This window comes from Electrophorus electricus, chromosome 26 (genome assembly GCF_013358815.1).
Source record: "Electrophorus electricus isolate fEleEle1 chromosome 26, fEleEle1.pri, whole genome shotgun sequence".
NCBI classification, from domain to species: Eukaryota; Metazoa; Chordata; class Actinopteri; order Gymnotiformes; family Gymnotidae; genus Electrophorus; species Electrophorus electricus.
In genome coordinates this window covers 10,244,659-10,268,285 of record NC_049560.1, presented here as the reverse complement: position 1 = coordinate 10,268,285, position 23,627 = coordinate 10,244,659, and the positions used below count along the sequence as shown (strand labels likewise).

The following is a 23,627-nucleotide window of genomic DNA, read 5'->3' as shown; positions in this document are numbered from 1 at the left end:
GTGCACAACTCAATCAACACTTTAAATTACAAAGAGCCTTTTCTGTCATGCCCAAGACATGCAGGCACTACACGTAGTGCATCTATTTGTTAATAGGATTGTTTGCTGTAGTGCATCACTGTAAAGGCATATCTCAATAATGTCCAGAACAGCTGATATCACAGTCGAACTTGAAAATAGTCTAAAATGAAATAATTTGAGTCCGTATCCAATGTACCAGAAACATTTTAAAAGTCAGACAATAGATTGCAGACATGAGTCGGTGATGTAGGCTTGTACGGAATCCTGTGTGGAATCTCCATTCTGTTCCTTCCTGGTGAAGTCTGTGAATTTCACGGGCATCTTCTCAACCTCAACAAATGCACACAGTGCATGCAAAATCTTTCATAAAGATAATAATTATTGTTTAGGTGAGAATTAATTCATGCCATAGAAATTATTCTCGAAAACTGCCAAGATGACGCCTGCATAAAGAGGGATGTAACTAGCAGAGCTAATATGTTATTGAAATCCAGTCTACTTTCTAAAGATTTCATGAATGCCTCATCAGAACCGTTCGGTTCTAGTCAGTGTGTCACCGGCTTTTGTAGTCTTCCGGTCCTCTGATCTGGGTTAAGGAGCTCCTACTCACTAAGGACTTTCAGGAAGAGTGCAATTGGAGATGCTTTGCTGGCTCTTTGATAATATACTACAAGGGTATAAAAATTTGCATGTCATAATTAAATTTTCTAGGCAGTAAAGGTGTGAAAAGCTTGTTTTGTGTATATAACTGAACTCAGGAAGGTCTTCCTGACTGAGCGTGGCTCTCCGTATTCAGCTAATTTGACCTTTTGCTCTTTATGCTTTTTGAGCTTTTTTGTTTTATGATCTCATCAAAAAAAAATTACTAGAAATGTTAAAACCATTTTTTTTACATGCACTGTGTAATACAATAACTGTGGATGAGGCATGCAGGATGTAGATCAGAACATTGCACACCTGATCCAGCACTAGATCTATGCCACTGGCATCAGGAGTATTCTTCACGTGACCTGAGGCGTGCGTGGCAAGAGGCTGCTATTTAAACATCTCATTTATACAAAACTATAAAAGAAACAGGTTGCCGTTTTAGTTTATAAACTTATGTAACCTGGCTGCTTTACAGTTGTGAGCTCACATACAGTTAGTATGCAGTGTGATCTGGAGTTATTAGCACCCTTTCTGAGAATGGGGTGAAAGTAAACATATGACATAAACTACACCTGCAATGAGTGACATTTTAGGCTTAAACTAATTGGTGAGATGTACCTTTTTATTTTTAAACTGTATTTAAAACAAAAAACAATTTTAGTAACATTTTTTTTTAGAAAACAGGTTTCAAAATCTTGCCATCGGTTATTAATATTTGGTGAAGCCTTCACGCGTAAGAAAAGCACAAGTGAAGCAGCTTCTGTAATGCTTCCCAAGGTTGGGGGACACGTGCTGAAGGATCCTGTACCTTCAAACAGAATATTTCTAGTTCCTTGATATTCTTGGGTTTTCAGTTCTCAGCTGGTTTTCTCTCTGGAGAGTGACAGGGTCATTGCAAAACTTTGATATTGTGTTCCTACAATCATTTCTGTGTGGGTTTTGATGTGTGTTTGATGTGGGTTGGGGGTCATTATATTGCTGAAAGGTCCACCAACAGCCAAGTCTTGTCCTGCAGAGGCAGACACATTTTGGGCTAAAATATCCTGGTATTTAGTAGAATTTACTATGTCATTGATTTTCACAAGATCCTTTGGGACCACTAGCAGTAAAACTTCAATGATCCTCCAGTACATCTGAAAGTGGGTATCTAATGCTTTTCTTTGCGGACAGTCCCTTTTTATTGTGACTATGGTGTGCATGGCCAAAAAGCTCAATTTTTGTCTCATCTGACCATATCACATAATTCATTTTTTAGTTCCAAGGACATTTTGCAAAGATCAGGCACTGCGTTTTGTGGCTTGCTCTTGGGGAATAGCTTTTTTGTGGGACTCTTCCAAAAAAAGCTCCTATGAAGCTGCTCGTTGGCATGGCATCTGGAAATGGAGTTCTGAACCCACCATTTTTGGGTTCTTCTTTAGTTCTCTTATCCTCCCCCTCATCGTACGTGATGGCTCGTGCAACCTCTTTCAGGTATATTTTTATCTATTCCTTGCTTTTCAAGCTTCTTTTATCATCGCCCTAAATATGTATAATGGCAATGTCAACTGTCTACTTTTTAATCTAATCTGTGCAGAGTTTTTGAGCTGACAGCTCTTTTCGTTAAACCATGCTGATAGATGTCAAAGCAATTTTACATATATGTAACCTCATATTTATAGCCCTGAGAAACAGGAATTTGTCACAGCAACAGAGTTCCTTTAGATGAGGAGTAATAAAGAGATTTTCCCCCAAATATGTTTCCCTTTCATGTTTCAGAGCTAGGCAACCTGAAGTATTAGTGAACTTCCTCAGGGAATCTCATTGGCCGTAGTAGTGCAATATATAAGGGGAAGGAAAAATTAAAGGCATTTGAAAATGTCCATTGAAATGTTCCGTAGAGCAGACGAGAGAATGATTGCAATTATTCATCACAGTTTGCATCTTTTTTAAGTCTTTGTGTACTCCCCACTGTTTTGTGCAATTTGGGCTCCTTAAAGCAGAACTGGTCCATTTGTATTACAAAGCACCTCTTGTTCAGCCAGTTTGTAAAACTCTGAGTGTTTGGGGAATTTTCAGCTCGGAAGTGCTATCTTTTGGCTTCAATCATGCCCCATTAGGGTCTGCCAGGTGGAAGTCAGAATGCATAACATGGCAGAATGGCCAAAGATCGCCTCACATTGATTTGGCTGCATTTTATTTTTTCTTGAACACTTTTGAAAGTCATTAAAATATGCTGCAAAAAATAAAGTCAAAATTCCTACGTTGCAGAACCATCCTGATAGCGATCCCTCAGTTGCATCGTCATTCTGACACCTACTTCATTTTGCTCTGGAATAATAAAACATGTGCATCACTTTAAACTGAATCAGTTTGTACGTGGAGTTTGTAGAACCACTCTGTATTGTAGAAAAGCACTCTTCCCTGTTTTCATCAGACACCATGTCACAGGGCTCCCTGAATCAGACATCACATCACGGGGTTTCCTGAATCAGACATCACATCACAGGGTTCCCTGAATCAGACATCACATCACGGGGTTCCCTGAATCAGATATCACATCACGGGGTTTCCTGAATCAGACATCACATCACGGGGTTCCCTGAATCAGACATCACATCACGGGGTTCCCTGAATCAGACATCACATCACGGGGTTCCCTGAATCAGACATCACATCACGGGGTTCCCTGAATCAGACATCACATCACGGGGTTCCCTGAATCAGACATCACATCACGGGGTTTCCCGAATCAGACATCACATCACGGGGTTCCCTGAATCAGACATCACATCACGGGGTTCCCTGAATCAGACATCACATCACGGGGTTTCCCGAATCAGACATCACATCACGGGGTTCCCTGAATCAGACATCACATCACGGGGTTCCCTGAATCAGACATCACATCACGGGGTTCCCTGAATCAGACATCACATCACGGGGTTTCCCGAATCAGACATCACATCACGGGGTTCCCTGAATCAGACATCACATCACGGGGTTCCCTGAATCAGACATCACATCACGGGGTTTCCTGAATCAGACATCACATCACGGGGTTTCCTGAATCAGACTTCTTGGAGATGGCTATTGTTCATGAAAGACATAAAAGTAGGGATGAAAGAAAGAGCATGTGAAATTTATGTTTTAGTGCAGCAGGAAAATGCAGCATCTTTCACTGAACATAATGCCTGGCTTTTAAAATAATGGAAGAAATATTACTAAAATTCGGTTTTAAGTTATGGGAAAGTTTTTATGTGCTAATCTTTTGTGTGTCTCTCACCGTGGCTGCTGTAGCGATGTTGAGAAGGAGACCGCAAGATAAAAAACACCACTCAAAATAAAACCAAAAATGGATTTTCTGAAACTTTGTAAACATTGACATAAAATGTCAATAAATGTAAATGATAAATAACTAATGATTGCTTATCTAGCAGCACCATTTTAGATCTTCTAGAAGAGCTGAGGGCTGATTTAGAGCCAGACACAAAAGTGTGTGATGCAGAAACTTCTAGTTACTTTGCATTTCTTTGCCACAGGATCATTGCTGCACACTGTTGCTGGGCAGGAGCTCCGAAAGCAGAGTGTCAGCTGTGCTACGTTAGGGTGCACAGACGAGTGGTGCTTCCGGCACTCAGAACACACCCAGTAATCCGAATGTGTCTTCTACATGGCTGCTGGCTTTACTAACGTTACTGGAACAATGGAACCGCCACCCCAGACACCCACCCACCCCGTACACAGGAATTGGAAGCACGCGTATTCCCTTAATGTGTGGGTGATTTCTAACATATTCCCTTAATGTGCAGGTCATTTACTCTAAGCAACAGTGTTCTTTGGCAAGACTGCACATACGACATGGGCTGGCTTTTAGGTGGATCGGTTTCAAAACATTTCGATTTTAAATCTATTTCTCTTTAAAGAAAACGAACAGCCTATAATTTACTTGGACTCAAATTTTCTGATTGAAGGGGGCAGCACATAAGCCATCCCACACTTCCTCCTGATGCCTACTGAAATCTCCCTCTCCCGAAGAAGAAACGCCTCCCATACTGACCCAGCCCTTCCCCACGTGCTGAACAGCTAATTTCCCTGTCGGCATTGTTATGTAGTCTCACTGCCGTATAGGCCTTCAGCTACCATTACACCCTTTTATTGACCTCTTTCCACAAAATGATTTTCTTCTGTCCCCTGTGCGTCTTGTCTCCCGGTCCTGTTCCAGGTCCTGCTATGGTGTAGGCTTTGGCAGGTTCCACTGCGGTCCAGCTGGACTGCACAAGGACCTCACTGTCTGCATTCCATTTTCTATCATTCTTGACTGGGAAATTATGGCCATTGTCAGACCAGGTGGAGCCCTGAGCAGTGGCTTATTGTGCGCAGCAATGGGTGTCATGACCTGTCTAATCCCTCACAGTACAGAGGGCAGAGGTCAGCCCTGCTAAGTTACGAACGGTGATCCGTCTCTAAGGGAGACGGTTTGGTACTTCTACCCCTTTAACTGTTCATTATCAGTGCCTTCATGACGCGGTTGAAACCTGTTCAGTTCAACTGCTCAGGTGTGAACTGCAGTTATGCAACGTCTGGCAGATGATACATTTGCCTATCGAGGAACAGTTGAGCTGTCTTACTGGACGGCACTCACCTTGTTCTAACCTTAGCTTAAGAGAGCTGAAGTGGAGTGGTGTGATCACCTACTCATTTATCCCACAGCTTTGACTTTCTCACAAAAGTAGTAGCATATCGCTTTTCTATGCATAACATTCTATCTGTTTTACTGATTTTGGATGTGCTCATTCTTCAGATAGCACTTCTTTGCCACCTTGAATTCCCTTTCACATTGCTGATAGATCTGAACTGAAGTTGGCAGGATATAGAGAACAATTAGTACAGACAAAAACCTCATTTGAATATTGTTTTCCCAGCCTTTTTTGCATGTGTTTATATTTATGAAAATATTCTTTGTAAACCATCTGCAACACAACCACTAACCACAGTAGATTTAGTAGATTGCTCGCACAAATTCGTCCTTGTTTTTTAGGCCCTTAGTAAATCAGGGCCCTGGAATCTGGAACGCCGTGGGTAAATGACTGTGAGTAGAAATATTATGTGGTCTTCTTGGTGTTGGCATTACTGCCAAATCTGGAGCATCGGTTAGAGCTCCACGCCCCTTATCACTGTGGGGTTTGTGCAGATGAGCTTTTGATATACGAGGTGTCTCGTAGCCCAGACAAATCACAGAATAATTGCATATAAAAAGAGCACAGGCAAGGGAACAGAAAAAAATCACTTAGGAGCAAAAAGCATCGTAATAACTGTGACACAACCAACCACTGGAAAGGAGTTTATCATTCACTTCTGAAAGGTTATTTCACTCACGTTTTTCGGATTTTTGGTTTTATGTAAGATAAGAGCCTGGGACTAATCTAATTAGCAAGAATCATACATTCAGTTGTACTCATGTTTAGATGAATAACCTGACAGTTTGTTAAATATGGCTGTGTCATTTATTGAGTTAATGACTGCAGGATCGGAGAGGTACATATCAACTATCATGACATGGGCTTGCAAATGTTTTGTTTTTGATACTGTGATAGCAGCTACTAAGCGCTACTTCTAAACACTCCAGGATAAAATGAAAGATTTTCTCTAACAGGCTACGGCTCCCTTTCAGAACACCACAGTGTAATTAAAAAGAACAAGACCAGTCAACATTAGTCAATATAGGTTGTCACTGGACATAAATAAAGCATTTTTATCTGCGTGTTCAAACCATCTTCAAACCTACACTTTTTAAGCACATGAAAAACACACAGCAAGTCTATCTTACTGAATAGATTTTGAGCAGCAGTACCAAAGCTGCTGTAGAGTTGTGCTGTTGGTCTGTGCGTGAGGTCTTAGGAAGCAGATGCACATTACAAAATGATAACTTGCCTGGAGTAAGCATAGTGTGGTTGGTCTGCTTAATTATAGAAACATGCTTTCCAATGCCCAGAGGCCAACATTTTGGTTTATACTTTTTGATTAAAATTTAAGCGCTATGGCCCTGTAGGATGCTGAGATATTTTTCTCTTTCCCCTTTTAATAGAATACGATATTTACCACACACCTTTAATCATAAAACCTCTTATTTTATGTTCACTATTCCCATCAAGTACTTTTGATTCAGTTCATGCAGAATCAAGATAAATTCTAGAAATGTTGGAACATCTAATTATGAATAAATTACTGCAGTCTGTTGCAGCATCGATGGCTTTTTGTGCCATCCGGCAGGGACTTGAGCCTGAAGGTCTGTGAGAGGTCGGAGAGGAGTATGGTGAGGAGTCCCAGTCGGAATATATTGTGGAGTCCCAGTCGGAATATGGTGTGGAGTCCCAGTAGGAGTATGGTTAGGAGTCCCAGTCGGAATATGGTGTGGAGTCCCAGTAGGAGTATGGTGAGGAGTCCCAGGAGGAGTATGGTGAGGAGTCCCGGTAGGAATATGCTGAGGAGTCACATTAGGAGTATGGTGAGGAGTCCTCCTCTCTGCTCACCTTTTCTTTAGTTCAGTTAGGTGTTGTGTTAGTTGATTTGTGGTTTGTGTTAGTCTTGTCCAGTTATGTATTAGGTCTAATGGGAATGTCTTTTGCCTTCTTTTCATTTCACCTTCCCACATTTAGACTGTTGAGTTAGTCCTTTATCTGGGCTCACCCATTCAAATAAAAGAGCATTCTCATTGTGAAGAGATTGTGGTTCCTGATCATTATTTACTTCTGATACTACAATACAAGTGCGATACATCTGACTTCATTCCTTTAACTAAAAGTACTCGATCTCATCTGCCTGTTTGGCCAAACCCTTAAACATTCCGACAGGCTAATGTGATGCTACCTTTGTCATTAGCATCGATTACAGACACATACCCTGCAAATAAATTAATAAATAAAAGAACAAAGAAAAACCAAGAAAGAGCTAGAATATCTAATGGAACATTTAAAAGAAGATTAACGCCTGCTTTCTCCTATGGACTTCCATCCAAGCATTCCCAGGGCGAAGCTTTGCCTTTCCCCACTGTTTCTATTGCAGGACATGAAGATCCGTGATCAATAACTTCAGCAAATGAGCTTCACCCAAGAGTTCAGGAGAGTTTGGGGTTCAGGGCAGTAAGTAATTGAGTTGGTTTTCCCTGAGCCATTCCCTCTGGGATGCCAGCGCTTTTGTTGTTATGGTGAATCCAACCTTTCCAGGTCCCAGTGCCTTGCCTTGGAAGCTCTGTTTGTTTTCTACATGTCGGTTAGGGCTGTCTCAAGAGAAGGAAACTGAGCCTCATAATCTTCAGTCTGTCCCTTCATAGATCCTGTTTGCACAGCAGCCGCTTGCTGTGACACTGCAGACACTGAGGAGTCTGTTTGTGTGGCAAACCTTTCAGTAATAGTTCATGAACCGTATTAGGAATCCTCTCCCACATAAACCCCAGCCCCCCAGCACCGTGGCTGGGAGTGTCATCTACTTAGCCAACATCTCTCTGAAGGCAGTCTGACACCCCAGAGTCTCACTTGAGGAATAGGTGCTACAAGTATTGAAACAATCTTTCAAAACATGAGATAAAGATTCCAAAATAAGATTTACTTGTAATAATATTAAAACCATTTTTTATAAATTTGTCTGGGCCAGACTGAAGCTACATAAGGGACTGATGTCACCTTTTTGTCTGTTATACAGATTGATGTCACTGCAGACAATCTGTTTTACTTAATGTATTTGATGGCATTTTTTTTTTTATTACCAATGTGCTTTACTCACTTGAAACCTGAAACCTGATCTCCCAAATAACCTTCAGATCAAATGAGTAAAGTGTCAGTATCATGACTGAGTTTTAAAACATTACAGGAAATGCCAGGGTATGGCTATGGCCAGCCTTAAATCTATTGGTATGCTTATTTAAACTGTAGTACCATCTTTAATAAAATAACAAAGATGCATGAACTACATGTGACAACCCCCATGGATTCGACAGTGATGCTTCCCTCATCTTCCCCTCTCACCTTTTACTAAACAGAACTCCGTTGATTCATTTTGGCTCTTCTAACTTATCAAGTGACATTTTGGTTTGTCTTGTTTACATATACAGCTTGAGGTTTGGACACTACTGAATATATCAATATATTCGTGCAATATATATATGGAATTTCAGATCATTTAGTGTTTTTTTCCCACCAGTCTATTTAGACACATTTATGGTTCATGGAAAACAAACAGCACTATTACCCAATTTACAATTTCTTGAAAATTGCCATCCTCCTCCCTCTAAAATGTTTATACCAAACTGGAAATTTCAATCGACTCCACTTAAGCAGTAATCACAGCTCTTTTTTTTAAAAGAAAAAGGCTGAAAACAATCTTCGGATGATGTGTAGCGTGGTGCAAACACACACCACTGTTTGGTGTGTTCCTCAGTTCACGAGATTCTATCTCCTCAGGAAGGGTTGTCCTGGCCGCGGAACAGGTCAGGTGTGTTAGGTGTGAAGGATTTTTTCTGGTGTTCTTCCAAATCACTCTGGGTATTGGCTCGTGAAACCAACATGCGTTGGATGTCTGTTCCACGAGCAGGTCTTTCGGGAGGTCCTGGATGTTGTTAATGCAGACTTTGGACGGTGTGGTGGAGATGAAGCAGATACTGAACACAGGTACTTTAGCGTTTGCAGATCACTGAAACAAAAATCAATAAAATTGATAAATATATATTTTACCACAAAGAAGTGATGAGATGATGTTGCATATTCTACACATAACATCAAAAACTTTGATGCTAAAAATATCACCCAGACACAGAATAGCCAGAGAGTAACAGTCATGAGAATAACCTGGTTGTGTGGAGAGGTCGGTTTGGGTTGAATTCATTTGGAGAAGTGTGGTTCATACATCAGCACAGGCAGTGGTAGCCCAGTGGTGAAGGTACTTGACTAGTAATCAGCAGGTTGCCAGTTCAGGCCTCTGCTGTTGGCTTCTTGTGTAAGGCTCTTCAAACTGCATTCAGTTATAATTGTAAGTTGCTTTGGAAAATGTGTCAGATAAATGTTGTTGGTGCCTTTGCCCACTGAGAGTGTTGATTGTTTACAGGCCTTCCTGAAAAAGACTTTCCTTATTCATTTCCATTTAAGGGTGTGTGAATCAAGTCTTGACTTCTGGTTTAGCGTGTCGGACTGCAGTGGTGATCGTGTTTGTCCTCTTCATGATCTGGTACTTGTCCCTCTACAGCAGTTGAGGAGTAAGGAAGGTCACAGCAGGTCGGCCACTGCGCAGATCTTCCTCGTTTTCCCCATGCTAGTCTGACTCTGGTCAGTCATCAGCTGGTGCCTGTATTACTTGCTAGGGCATTGACCCATAGCCTTAAACAAGCTTATATGCATGTCAAAGGTGAAATCTGTGAGGTTGCAAGTCCTTATACAGCTCTGCCTTTGACATCATAGCAATCTGTTTCCTTTAACACATGTCTTGGTTTTCACTTCATTGTTGCAGAGCTTTGTCTGCACACCAAATAAGTAGTCAATGAATGAATCAATCAGTGAATCAATCAAAAATCAATCATTCAGTCAATCAATTTAGCAGGAAGTCCCAATCCACATGTACTGAATTCATTAATCATAAACTCTTCCATATGTAGCACATTCATTAATCTGCAGACATGCCCAACCTTAAAAATCCAACCTTCACATCTTCTTATGAGTTTGTGGATTTTAATTCCAATGCACTGGCTGCAGATGAAAAGTATCCGTCCTGTTGCTTGTGACTTCAGAGTACTCTACTTGCTGAATTTGGAAAGATTTACAAATGTCACATTTGTTTGACTTCACCCCAAATTCTACACTCAAATGCGTCTTTTACACACTGGCATACGCACATGCACAGCGCCACCATGCTGACATAACCGGCATGGCAGCTAAGTTAACCTCCCATCAGAACGAACGTTTACCACGTTATCTGGGCCGACAGATAACTCCGTCTTAACGTTAGGACACGACAGGCTACCATCTGGTTCAGGTTTAGCCTGAACTACTCTTAACCAAAATGTGCCGTGTGCACTAATCAGCCAGGATCCACTTTATTTGACTAATTTAGTAGCTATAGCTGGTGAGTTGAAGTGTTTGTGTTTGGACCCGCCGATATACCAAACTGTCAAAGACAGAAAGCAGGAAGAGACGGGCGGGTGGACGCTGAAATCATGTTTGGCAAAAGAAGACACGGCGTTAGCTAGCCAGAGACACCATAGAAGAGCAACAGCAGAGTGGAGCTGAGGTGAAGAATGGCGATACTGCAAGGATTCTTCACCAGAGCAGCAGGTAAAACCAACTCCCCTCTTTCTTCATGTGTGGGCTTTAATGCACAGAGAGGTATGACTACTGAAATAGGTACGGCTATAGCCAAAGCCCACGGAACAAAGAATTCCGCATGAGCGGCCCACATACGGCCACGGAACCCTCCTCGTTTCCATGTAAAAAGTACCTACTGTATATTTGATGATGAATAAATCAGACTGAATGAATTTACAACCATTAAACGTAAGCTGACATGTTAGCAGAGTCACTGATGATGTCAACTTGAAATTAGGCTTTTTCAACTTGAAATGAGTCTGTGTGTATATTTTTCCTGTTATAGTAGCAAACCACAAACAGGATTCCACATTTAATAGATTTACTAATAATAGAGGGGACAAAATATCCTTGAAAGAACGTGTGCTGTGTTTGTGGTGCTGCATGAGCAGGAAAAAAAAGCATTTTTTGTATTGATATGAAAAGCACATTTTGTATTGATATGAAAAGACCAGCTCCCATACGCAGCATACATACTAGAACCACATCAGCAGATGCTTCAGGTGAAATCTGACCAGCTGCAGCTAGCCAGTATGATTACATACAACTCAGAGTTGAGCTGTATTTCACTGTTCACACTGTTGACCTGAATGAGCCTGTCGTGCAGATAAAGGAATGTGTATATATCTGATATCATAGTTCATAAGCACAAACATCATCATTTCTATATACTATACACTTTCACTAAATAGTACATGTTATGTGATATCTTTTTTGATAATGTACTGATGAACATTTGTGAACTAATGCTGTAAGCTGCATCTTTCTTGTAAATAACAAATATTGCAGCTTTGGTGTCAACCTTAAGTATAACAGCCATTAATGTAATTTCAACCTAAATGTTACTCACATATTAAACATTAGGTCTCACTTGTCCTTAATCTAATTTAGGTAAGAACCATACATTGCTGAATTGTATCTCCAGTTTTAAACCCCACACTGAGTAAAATCAAACCTCATGCTCACATGGTTTTATGCTGCCATCTTGGAGCGCACTGTGTGGCAGGCATCTGACCGCTCTCAAAGTAATGCTTGTAATTGCCACCAAACAAACTGAAAGTGAAAATAGATATCATTACTTCCATCGAATTTATGTCATGCCTGTGAGACTTATGAACTGTGAACATTTGTGCTGGAGTCAATACTGCTGTGAATGTTTAATTGCAATTCAGGAGTCAAGGAGTAAATTGATCCCCTCTTTTGCGTGAGTGCAAATTGGGACATAAATCCATAGCCAGCGCTTGAGCTGTGTATTTCATTCCAGGATTTCCTCCACTGAAAATCCATTAGCCTTAGTCTTACATGCCTCATTTCAGTCCTGGCTACTGCGGAATAACTGCTGAACGGTTCTAGCGTCTCCCCTGTTTGATGAAATTAATATCTCCACATTAGTCTAGTAGATCGGTGTTGCTGTTAGCTTGGCTGAACAGCATGCGCTGTCTTGCCATGGAGAGAGGAATTGCAAATGCCAAGGAAGTCCTTGCTCATTATTTTTTACCCATGAGTCTCCACTCTCACAGCTGGACCGAGATAGGGGGCCTTAGAGACCCGATGTAATCAGTGCCTGTACAAAACTGAGCTCCGTCTCCTCTGACCGTATCATTCCGCACACCGATGCCCACTATCAAAGGAAATTCTTCTTATTTGGGGGGGGGCGCACAGAATCAAGATTGGCTTTATGAACAGAGATAGGAGCAGGAAAAGGGAGGACTGCCATCAAATCAGACAGTGCAGGGGAAACCTTCACTTTAAGCGTAGCCTTCTCTCTGTGTTGAACTCTAAAATATACAACCAGGTGGAAATCAGCCCCTTACTACACAAACAGCCATAAAAGCTGAATAATGCAGTCAACATAAGTGGTTCCTCCGCCCGAACACAATGGCTTTTATGTGCTTGAGTCATACCTTCACAGGACGCTAATCTTGCGTGCCATTGCATAGTGGACTAAAAAGCATCTGATATGCATTTTTTTGACTATGCTTCGCTCCCTGAGTAACGCGTGCTGATGTAGTCCACAGCATTTGTGTGGACACTACTGTATCTCTGGTGAGTGAAGGTGTGGCCATGTTAGTGGATGACCCAGTAAATGCTGTTTTAAGTAAATGGCATAATCTGTGTTGGTGATATTTTTTGGCACATATCAAGGTTTCTTTTCTCTCTTCTTAACAAAGTTTATTTTTTGATTAGGCTGCATGTTGACATTCATTTAGTTTATGGTTTTTTAAAATGTAATATAATTGCTCTCTAGACAGAGTACAGATCTACTTAAGCAAACAGATGATGCAGACAATGTGTTGAATAAATGTTCATTGGAATTGAGCAATTTTGTCTCATTTGTTTTTATTATTAAATAGTTGTATTTGAACAACAACATGATATCTGCATTATATATCAGCCATCATCATCATCACGGCTCTTTAAATACCAGCACTGGAAGTGGACATTGAAACTCCCTTACTGGTCCACCGTTGGTCCATATGACATTGCCACCAGTACTTTGGGCCTTAGGTGTTTCAGTCTGTACAGTCGGTATATGCACATGTATATGTTATATGTTCCTGATGCAGCTATGCATTATTATGGTATATATTTGTGAGAATTTTCAGAACGGGACGAGATATTGGAAAAAAAAACGCTGCTTCATGAGTGTTTTGGTACATCTGACTGTACTGCCCATGTACGCACCATCCTGTACAATATAATAAGTCCATAGAAGCTATTGTATTATTTTCCCATGTAGGGAATCTAGCAATGCAGTTGTGATGCACACAAATATACAGCCAAGTCAAATGTATTTATATAGTGCTTCATGTAGCTCTTTTTACAACATTTGTTACAAAGCAGCTTTACAAATGTCCGAGGCCGAGCCCCCAGTGAGCAAGACAAGGGCGACAGTGGCGAGGAAAAACTCCCTAGAGCACGAGGAAGAAACTTTGAGAGGAACCGAGGGACGTCCTCCTCTGGCAAATATAGAAATGAACAGCATAGCAATTTCTTCTTTCCAACCAAAGCCACGTTCCTGCATTGATTGTAAATGAGAGGAAGTAATGTATCTCCTCACCTTACCCACGTCGTCCTCCTAATATGTCTGCATGATACTGAGTTTATACACCCCAACTTTGATGTTCACGGTTTCCGAGTAGTCAAGTTTCAGCACAGTATACACACCCCATGCAGACACTCCACTGCTTGCTGCTACATTAATATAGCAGCGAATAGAATTTGATAAAGCATTTTTAGGCTGAGCGTAGCATATGCTGTGCTTTCACTTGCTTCTCAGATGTCCACGTTCACAGCCCACAGACAGCGGTCAAAACACTCTAGGAGCAAACTTCCATATTGATTAGGTGCAATTATTTGCATTGGCTTTAACAATAATGTTATTGTTGGCTTTAATCTTCTAAATAACCTTGAAGCTATCTTGAGCACCATGTAATGTATTATGAAATAATGCATTATATTTGCATTGCTATCATGCCAGAGTTATAATTATAATTCCAATTATTGAGGCTGTGGCAGTGTATTAACATGAAGGTATTTTCAGGGTTTAAAGAGCGACCTCTAAACCTTGCAAATGATTTAAAAATAATTCTGTTTATTAACTCAAACTAAAGCTTCGAACTGGTTGCTAAAAGTATTTACTAATGAAGGCATATTCTTAAAAAATGATAGTCTTCCCATTAAAAAATATTCCTTTTTAGTCTCCGCATCTTCTTTTCTTCACTTTTATTTTTTACTCTGGCCTTTTAAACTTGGGTGTTTATTAATCAAAACATTACACCTCCTTGCAGCGACCGGTAAGGCCCATGTCGGGCTCATTTATTTATTTTTCTTCGCGAGAACGCAGCTGACTGATGGGCCGACAAGACAGCCCTGATGAAAGATGTGAAAGATGAAAGATCTCCTAGCCAGATGCCTCTCTGGGAGACGTAAGTCATGACTGCTGCTCAAACTCCATATATATATATATATATATGTTTCCCACGTTTGGTAAATTACTTACTGTCCCATTTGGCCCTTGGCCGCGCTTCAGTAATTACCCTGCTAAAGGTGGTAAATTCTACTGTAGCATTATGGGTAGAAGCCTCTTCTGAAGAAGCTTTTTGCCATGGTCTGGCCAGAATATAACTAGAATACACACATACGTAAAAGTATACCCTGCATATTTTATTTAGGGTTTTAAATATACTGTTGCCATGCACTGTGTGTGTTAGCAGTCCTCCTACTCTAAATCCACAGGACCACGGAAGATTGGATACATTTGTGTGACAGACTACACACTATGCAGTGACATGTATACAATATCTGTCAACTCTTCCGTGCCTGATAACAGCCATATCCATGCAGCAGCCACTGACGTGTCAGTCAGTTTTATTGCTGTGCCGGTCTGTGAATTAATAATAAAATCAGAATGGATCTGAAGTAGTCATGTGGTCAGCACCTGTCCTGTGATGAATGGATGAAAGCTGATGAAATTCTGCATGGCAACAGGTAGGCCTAAAGTCTGCAAATGCACCAATGAGACCTGGTGTACCTAAAGAGGCGGCCAATGAGTTCCCCTGAAAGAAAGGCATTGACAGTAACCCGAGCAGTGAGTTTACACGTAACCTTGAACTTTACTACACAATTCAGAGTCTCCTGGAGTTGGATATTGGAGTTCATATCTAATGAAGATGAATTATAAGTGGTTAAAAGTCCACATTGCTTAAAAATAATGTTTGAGTGCAGATAGTGGCACCACGATCAGGCATTTAAAAAAAAAAAAAAAAAAAATCAACAAATCAAATTTAAGAATCTTTCTTTTCCCTTACATTAAGGAAAAGTGTTTGAATAAAACAGCCTGTAATTGGAAATGAACACGACTACATAATACATATGTGACCCTCTTTAATAACTCCACTAATCTCGGTGGGGAGTATACTATGTGCATCTAAAGCCAGGCTGGCCCACGTGTAGAAAATACTTAGAGACATGGTTTTGACTCGGATGGGCAAAAGGGTGAACAACCCCACGAAAAAAGGACAAGTGTGGACAGTCCTACAACTTGACCCTGTCCATGAAGGGCGAAATGCACGTCATTCACACTGCAGAAGCTGCCCCTATGAAGGAAGTACAGAGGAGAGTGTGTGATAGGGGGCCTGTAACCAGCCAGTGGGGAGGACATGATGAGCTCTAAGATGCTCTGTAAAAAGGGAAGAAACAATAAAAGCCAATGCCGATTGGCTGAGAGCCGCCCTCAGCTATCATAAAATAACCCCATAAAGTGCTGGCAAATATCACTAAACTGCCCATCAGAAAGCATATACCCAAAAGGAGAAGAAGTTAGAACACAAAGAATTAGATCCAATAAGCAATGGACACTCAACTGGGCTCAACAAGCATAGAAAAACTAACCAGAAAATGGGTTGATGAGCTTTGTACATGAATAAAGTATCTCTGCTAAAACACTCGGTTTTGATGAGCTGGAAACAGAGCGAACTATAAATGATGTAAACACGACACACCAACTGAAGGAATGTGTAATGAAACCAACTAAACCCACTGCTACTAAGCAAAAGCACACAAACCCAGTCTCAAATATCTGGGCAGTATGAAACTGATGTAAAAAAGTGAACTACAGCGTGGAGCACATACCTTCAGGCAGACGTGGCCAGCGGCAGACCCACGCCAGTGCCAAATACAACAGCTCAATGGCCTACATGCTGCTGTGTTTCTGTGCTGCCACTAATTGCTAAGTGCTAAGGCACCTGGAGAATAAGACGGGAGTACACGGCTGACAGCGTCCTTGCGTGATTCATAGCAAAACCAAAGTTCCACCGGTTACACATAGGTTTAATTATGCTAATTGTTATATAATGATACCAGGACTACTCATAGGGAGAAAACAGTTTCACTCATAACATAGCTTATGTTTTCTCACACATAACTCATTAAAGTGCTCATTGTTCATCATACTTACATTTTACCAAACTACTACAACTAGATCAGTTCAGTCATCAATTTGCAGATCTGTTCATCACTAAGACTTGAGCAATTTATAGAGTGGAAATGTCAGTTGCATATGAAAGCTTTTGTCTCACTCTGAATGTCTGATTCACAAGCATACATTACATTTTCGGTCAGTGCACCTGCATGTGTCTGAGAAGAATCATTCTGTATCTTAATACAAGTATTGCTATGCATAGTGCAAATTTTAACTCAGAAATTGCAATTCCTTTTCTGCTATTTCCTCTAAACACACACACACACAGAGACAGTACAGTTATATTTTATTACCCAGAGCAGATCAAATGACCACTTTAGGCTTTGAGATCACTGATTTACTTTGACCCATTCGGCCACCTGACCTGACCCCGAGGAAGTGAATCCTAAAAGTCGTCCATTCACCAAGGGTCATATGCATGACCCCTCTTAGGTCAGATGGGTCACTAAGGAGCAGTGTTCGCCCATTCAGATTATGTTCCTTCACAGTCTCGGTGTACTTTTCAGGGAGCTTTATCCTAGACATCTGTAGAGACAGACAAATGCACAAAGTACAGTGTGAATCACGTCAGTCATTTTTATTGTTTTAATTGGAGGTTGTATATTAAGAAGATTGATTATACATGATCACGATAAAAAGAATAAAAAATAATGCGCTGACCTCTTTGCAGACATCGTCAACAGTCATGTTTAGCACTGTTCTAGGAAACAGAGAGTTGAAGGCGTTTTTCCATGTGCATTTCAGTCTGTTTCTTCCTCTGATCCTGGCCAACTCATTCTGAATGGAATAGTCAAGATTAACTGTATGTGATTTCAGCTGAACCATCTCCCCAACTGTGAATTTGAAGTCCTTTTTGAGGAATTGCTCAAACATCTCAGGATCGTCATCTCTTTCTAGGAACATCTCCACCTCATCTGCAATTACATGGAGCTCCACCCTGTGAACATTGTACACGTCCCAAAGAGTCCTGCTGGGATCAAGACCAAGTGGTATTTCAGAATGACTATCATGAACCTCCAGAGTCTGTTGCTCATCTTCCACACACTGAAGTATCCAGCTTAATCGACAGGGCCAGCGGTCCGCCAGCACAACCCAGGCGGCGACTCTTTCAGGTGGAGGAAGCTCAATCTTAAAAGCCTCCATGACTACAATGGCCACCCTGATGGAGCTGATCACCCTTCTCATGGACACAGTATTTTCTGAGATGTAGCTGGGAAGCTTACTCGGGTTATTCAAGGATATGCAGTTCAGTGCAGATTGGATTAACTTTTCTACTTCATCCTCATTTAATATGTAAGTTTTGTTTACATAAGTTTCAGGCTTGCTTTGTTTTGTGATCAGGGGAGTGGCTTGACCTTCTGTACTCAGGCTACTGTTTGTCAAAGTGTCATTTTCTATGTTTGTCTTAGAATCACATAAATAATTAACCTCATGTCCCTTGGAACTAACGAGAATTTCAGACTGACCTCGTACAATTTTTTGGAAGACGTTGCACTTTGATACAGAACACAGAGGTGGAATGGTGAAGGGTAGTGTAATTATGTGCGCCAACAGGGCATAAGCTCTGTCCCTTGCACTGATGCAGCCTTTCACCTGGTCTACTTTTTGGGTAAGCACTTCTGGGTCCACCGCAACTAGGGAAATGAAAGGACTTTCCTCATCAGACAGAAGAATGTTGATTGCATCCAAAACACCAACGATTTTCTCTGGCATGCAGCGGTCCAAATTGGTGATCTCTAGTACCACGTTTATCTTGCGCCTCTCAAACACCTCCATGAAGTGAATAAAGCACGACAGCAGCCTCACTTCTTTTCGAACCTCGTGCATTAAACCAAGCTGTTCGCTGACCTTCTTGTTGTCCAGGCCTCTCCTGATGTTGATGTCCTGGTTGAAGATCAGGTTCTTGCCCAGCATGAAGGTGAACCTCGCAGCAGTCGCCACTGGGACCCCCAGGGCTGCGATAGCGAGACCCTCGAGCACGCCGTAGCCATCGCTCTCCTTAGCACCTTCCTCTGCCCCCTCATCCTGTTTTTGGGGAAACCCAAGAATAATAAGGGGGACCAGAATGAAAACTGAACCGACGAAAACCATCAGCACAAAGGACCAAAGAGGAATGCAGCAAACTCTTTTAGGCCTCCAGTCCCGGATCCCGTCTTCTATCGTCTTTCTCTTAGCATCCTCTTCCGGGTCATGTTGAGCCACGCGGAAGAGGCTGAGCTGCAGCTTTCCGAAGGTGTCCTGAAGAGCCTTGCACACCTGTATCACCAGGCCAGCCCAGAGCATGTCGCTGCCCGCAAAGTGCCAAGCGCTGAACCTCACAAACACGTAGCGGACGTCTTCTCTGCTCTGGTTGTCTTCTGTCCACACAGGTCGAAAGAAGAGGAGACGGATGATTAGTGAAAACAGGTTTCCAGCGCAGGCTCGCTCTAGATGACCCTTTGCTCTTCCTGCCGGCCCGTTGCGTCTGTGCACTTTTCTCTTTGCCTCATTGTTCATATGACCTTGGATGAGAAATAAACAAAAAACAAAAACAAAAAAACAACCAAACAGATGAATGCAGCAGAAAAGATAAATCTATCTAATCATTGTAACCTCCACTACATTCAGATTTTGGCCTATACAAAAAATCAACAAACAAACAAACAAATGTGTTGATATATTTTTGTATGCTGAATCCAGAATCCAGCATTTCTCTATCACCTGTATTGTTTTGTTCCACCATACTCGCACATCGTTTGGTACAGTCTGAATATACACATCTCTGTGCTCACAGGTACACGTACTCTCACAGGTATACGTACTCTCAATGCAGCTCAGGACCATCCTGATCCTACTGTGACAGGACGAATACAATCCCACAGTCAGAGGTGAGTGGACTTTTCTGAGAGTCTTCGATAAGGCGTAGGCATAAACACTGTCTGAGTAGAGAGCTGTTAATTAAAGGAGGTGCAAATATTCACAATGTGTTTAAAAGTTATTAACAAGCTTTTTCATAGTTATTTGTGAACCTTTACAATACTTACAGCAGTGTGACATCCACTGATCTATGATGTAGAACTGGTTTGCTAATGACAATAAGCTGGAAGCCACAGTGCTTCCATGTTGGTATGCAGTGGGTTTTATTTTTTATTTGGATGAAAATGAGAAGATAGAGCTGCCATTGAGTTTATAACTGACAGTAGCCAGCTAGCAAAAAAAAGGATGTAAATTCTCAAACTAATTAAATAGCCTGATTGAGACTTAAAAAAACACTTTCTGAACTTTCCAAAGTTCACCCTTATGCACTGGTTGGAGCTATTTTAGCCCATTTCTCGATACAGAGCTTCAGTTTGTGACGTGGAGGCTGAGCAGGATGCAGGGCTATTGGGTTCAAACATCAACCCCCACAGACTGAAACACACGATTATATACGCGCATGCTAACGATACACAAGGAGGGCATGGTCATACAGACGAACACACACACACGCACTCACACACACACGCACACTCTCACACACACACACACACACACACACACACGGAGACGTTTGGGGGGGAGGGGCCATACCGTGACAGTTCATGTATTTTTGGGGAACTCTTGCTTGAACAGTCTGCTTTAGAGTAGTGTATCATGATAACCAAAAACGATATTATAAAATATATCATTTCTTCAGTTTAAGCCACTTTGTTAATTATCTGTTTCACAACACTGTCACACTGCATAACTCAGCGTCTTTTAAGTTACAGATAACAGACAGATACCCTGACAATCTTATGTAGAATTTCCTGGTTTCTCTTGGAATTCATTCATCCCTTAATGACTGCGAGACACACAGCCCTGAAGTCGAAAAGTTGTGACACACTGAGACTTTAGCGTTCATATGTACTGCTTTATGTAGAAAATACTTGGGCATAGCACAACATACTAAACACAGAGCGCACAAGCTGGATAGAAAACACCACAGAAAGCACAATATGAAATGGCAGTTGATTTGAAATCCAGAAGCCAGTGTAATAAAAATAAGATACATGACAATTAGTCTGAAGGTTTGAATTTGAAGATTTTGAATTAGGTGTGTGGATGTTTGCCTGTGTGTAGATTCCCTGCCATTATATACTCTGAGAGTACGGTTAAGGTTTTTATTCTGGAAGGAGACATTCGGAGCCGGATGGTAGCTGTCACTGAAGAACCCATTAGTCCTTCCAGGGACTCTGTGGTGAACTGAGACAGGTATAATGTTTAGGATAACAAGAGCACACTTTAGAGGCAGAGGTGCCCAGTGCTGGGATTTCAGATACCCTTTTCAGTCTCATTATGTGTGACGAGATTTCTTCAGACGTCCTCTAAAATCTTTTGTTAAGGGCATATTGCACTTAAATAGAAATCTGTTGTGCAAAACTGGTCTCTGGCCAAAAAAAAAAAAAAACATTTTTTTTTTTTTTTTTTTTTTTATCTTATAAAAATCACTCAAACGATTTCACAAATTTCTTCTCAGAACTGTATTAAACTCTAAAAAGCCACAAGATACTCCAGCTGTAGGCGTCATATTACTGCTGCATACCTGAACATTCACAGAGACGTGACACTAAGCCTGCTACACTGGAAAAGCTTAAAAATCACAGCCTACTTTATGAAACAGCGCAACGTACTTTTCAAAAGACGTTTTTTTCTCAACTGTCCTGAGGAGAAAAGTCTTCACATAATGCAAGCACAATAAAGATATGTAATTAACATAATGGCTATAACTGGTTCCAGATAATTGAAAGGTGCCATAGGGCACAGACTGAGCAGGAGAGTCAGAGAGCATAAGTAGTTCTATTATTTTCCTCAAATGGTGGTCTGAGATTGATAATTAAAAGGATCCTCTACATCAGTCTAGCTTTTCATTTGTTCTGCTTCCTTGCTTTTTTTAAAAAATGTTTAGTACCTTTTGCTGCCATTATCAGTTGTGCGCCTCCCTCCAGTCATAAACAAAACATAACCACGATCGCTCCTCCAGCTATCCTGAAAATGAGAAAATGTGATGGTGAGATTTGTTATGAAGACAACGCTTGCAGCGGCTTTGTTTTGATGTCCATGGTTACGGGTTGTTATTAATGAGGTTATGCGCGAATGCCCCCGTTTGTATGTCTACCGTTACCTAGCAGTAAGGACATAGTATTAAGAAGCAATGCATTTATTTCCCACAAATCAGGTTGAGCTGCTGTATCAATTTGGTCTGAGATTGCAAGAAATGTAATGTACACTGCTGAAAAAGGCACAAGCACTCTAAACCGGATCCCAGAGATAACAGACGCCCTGTTGACTCTTAATGGTTCTACAGGGAATGTTGTTCAAATTTTCTTTTTCATTGGAAAATACGATAACGAAAAGTACGTCTTACCGTCCACAAGCAGATTTAGAAGCTGTGTTTACGGCAGTTTAGTGGGCATTGTCTGATCATGCGCTGATGCTTTCTGAAGAAAAGAGTTTTTTAGAGAGACTTTTATATGGCAAGCGAACAAACTGAAACAGGGAGCTGGTCGACGTGTAGGAGTGGAACGACGACAGCAACTTGGACTTTGGGCTTGTTGTAAATCTTAACTGTGGGTGCAGTACCAATGTAAACACGGGCGTAATTGGTTCCTACATGGTCAAAGCCCTGAGAACATAACCAATGACATAAGCGCTTCAAGAAGTAATGAGTGCTGGAGTTCGAAAAGGAGTGTAGCTCTGCGTAATGGAACAAAGAGGTTTATTACCTATGTCTTATGTACAGGAACAATCATTTAGTACTGAGGTTGCAGGTCAGCAAAGCTGATTCTGTTAGCCATCTCTGCTGTGGTGAAACTCACCAGGCTTGTACATTATCTGTGTAGTTTTCCAACACTGATCACCATTCATTACTCACCTGTGACCATGAAGTTCTCATTAGGTGCTGATGCATCTGCATTATTATTATTATGATGATTTCCGTTTCTGTGGCGCCTTTCTCAGACTCCTACGGGTTGTTCACATGCCTGAATGCACGGTGTTTTGTATGCGTTGTGTTGTGCCTTTTCTATCCTGCACAGCACATACATACGCTCACAGATTTCCACTGTTGTAAAGGCATGAAGAACATAAAACGTGAAGGTGAAGAGAAAATTGGATTTGAAGACCAGCACCTTGGAGGTTGACGGACAGCTTATTGGCCAGTAAACGCTGCAGTCATTCTGTACATCAGACCCAATTCATTTACAAAACTATGTGGTATAGTGGATACCTAATTATCTCATATATGCTGTGGGATGTGATAATAATGGCATTTATATTACAAACTGGGATTAAATATCACATTTTTTTTTTCTTTTGTTGTTGATTCTCCTTATGCATCAGGAATTCGTGCAAGAAAGGATTTTGTATTGATTTTGTTGTATTGTTTATTGGTGCTCGGGGGTTTCACATTGCATTTCTCATACTTCTCTCTTTTTCAGTTTTGTAGATTCAGTCTTTATAGTGGCAAAACCAAAAACATTGTGTGAAAAGTTGCAAGTGTGTTGATGTTTTGTAGTCCAGGTTACCTGTGAGATTACCCACATCACACTGTGAAGGATGTGAAGGACCGGCCCAATCCCAAAGATGAACTCGTGAAATACTGACTACTGGAATGTCATCATTCTCACTGTAAGTGTTTAAATGTTAGCAAC

General features: G+C 41.2%; 1 protein-coding gene across 1 annotated transcript; it reads right to left on the bottom strand.

The window, feature by feature from the left end:
* Positions 1-17,267: 17,267 nt before the first annotated feature.
* nkpd1 (NTPase, KAP family P-loop domain containing 1) lies at positions 17,268-22,434 on the bottom strand. Its single transcript, XM_027028207.2, has 5 exons — positions 22,343-22,434; positions 21,887-21,963; positions 19,779-19,907; positions 17,638-19,478; positions 17,268-17,502 (listed from the first exon to the last, which is right to left on the bottom strand). Exons 2-5 carry the CDS (start codon positions 21,897-21,899, stop codon positions 17,281-17,283), a joined length of 2,205 nt encoding a protein of 734 aa, XP_026884008.2. The 5' UTR covers positions 21,900-21,963; positions 22,343-22,434; the 3' UTR covers positions 17,268-17,280.
* Between the last annotated feature and the right edge of the window lie 1,193 nt (positions 22,435-23,627).

Excerpts from the sequence above, each read along its gene's own strand:
- nkpd1 (XM_027028207.2), bottom strand. Across the intron at positions 19,479-19,778 it reads GGTCCTGAGCTGCATTGAGA|GTCATATGAACAATGAGGCA; the intron begins GTACGTATACCT and ends TTCTCATCCAAG. Across the intron at positions 17,503-17,637 it reads TTGACGATGTCTGCAAAGAG|ATGTCTAGGATAAAGCTCCC; the intron begins GTCAGCGCATTA and ends CTGTCTCTACAG.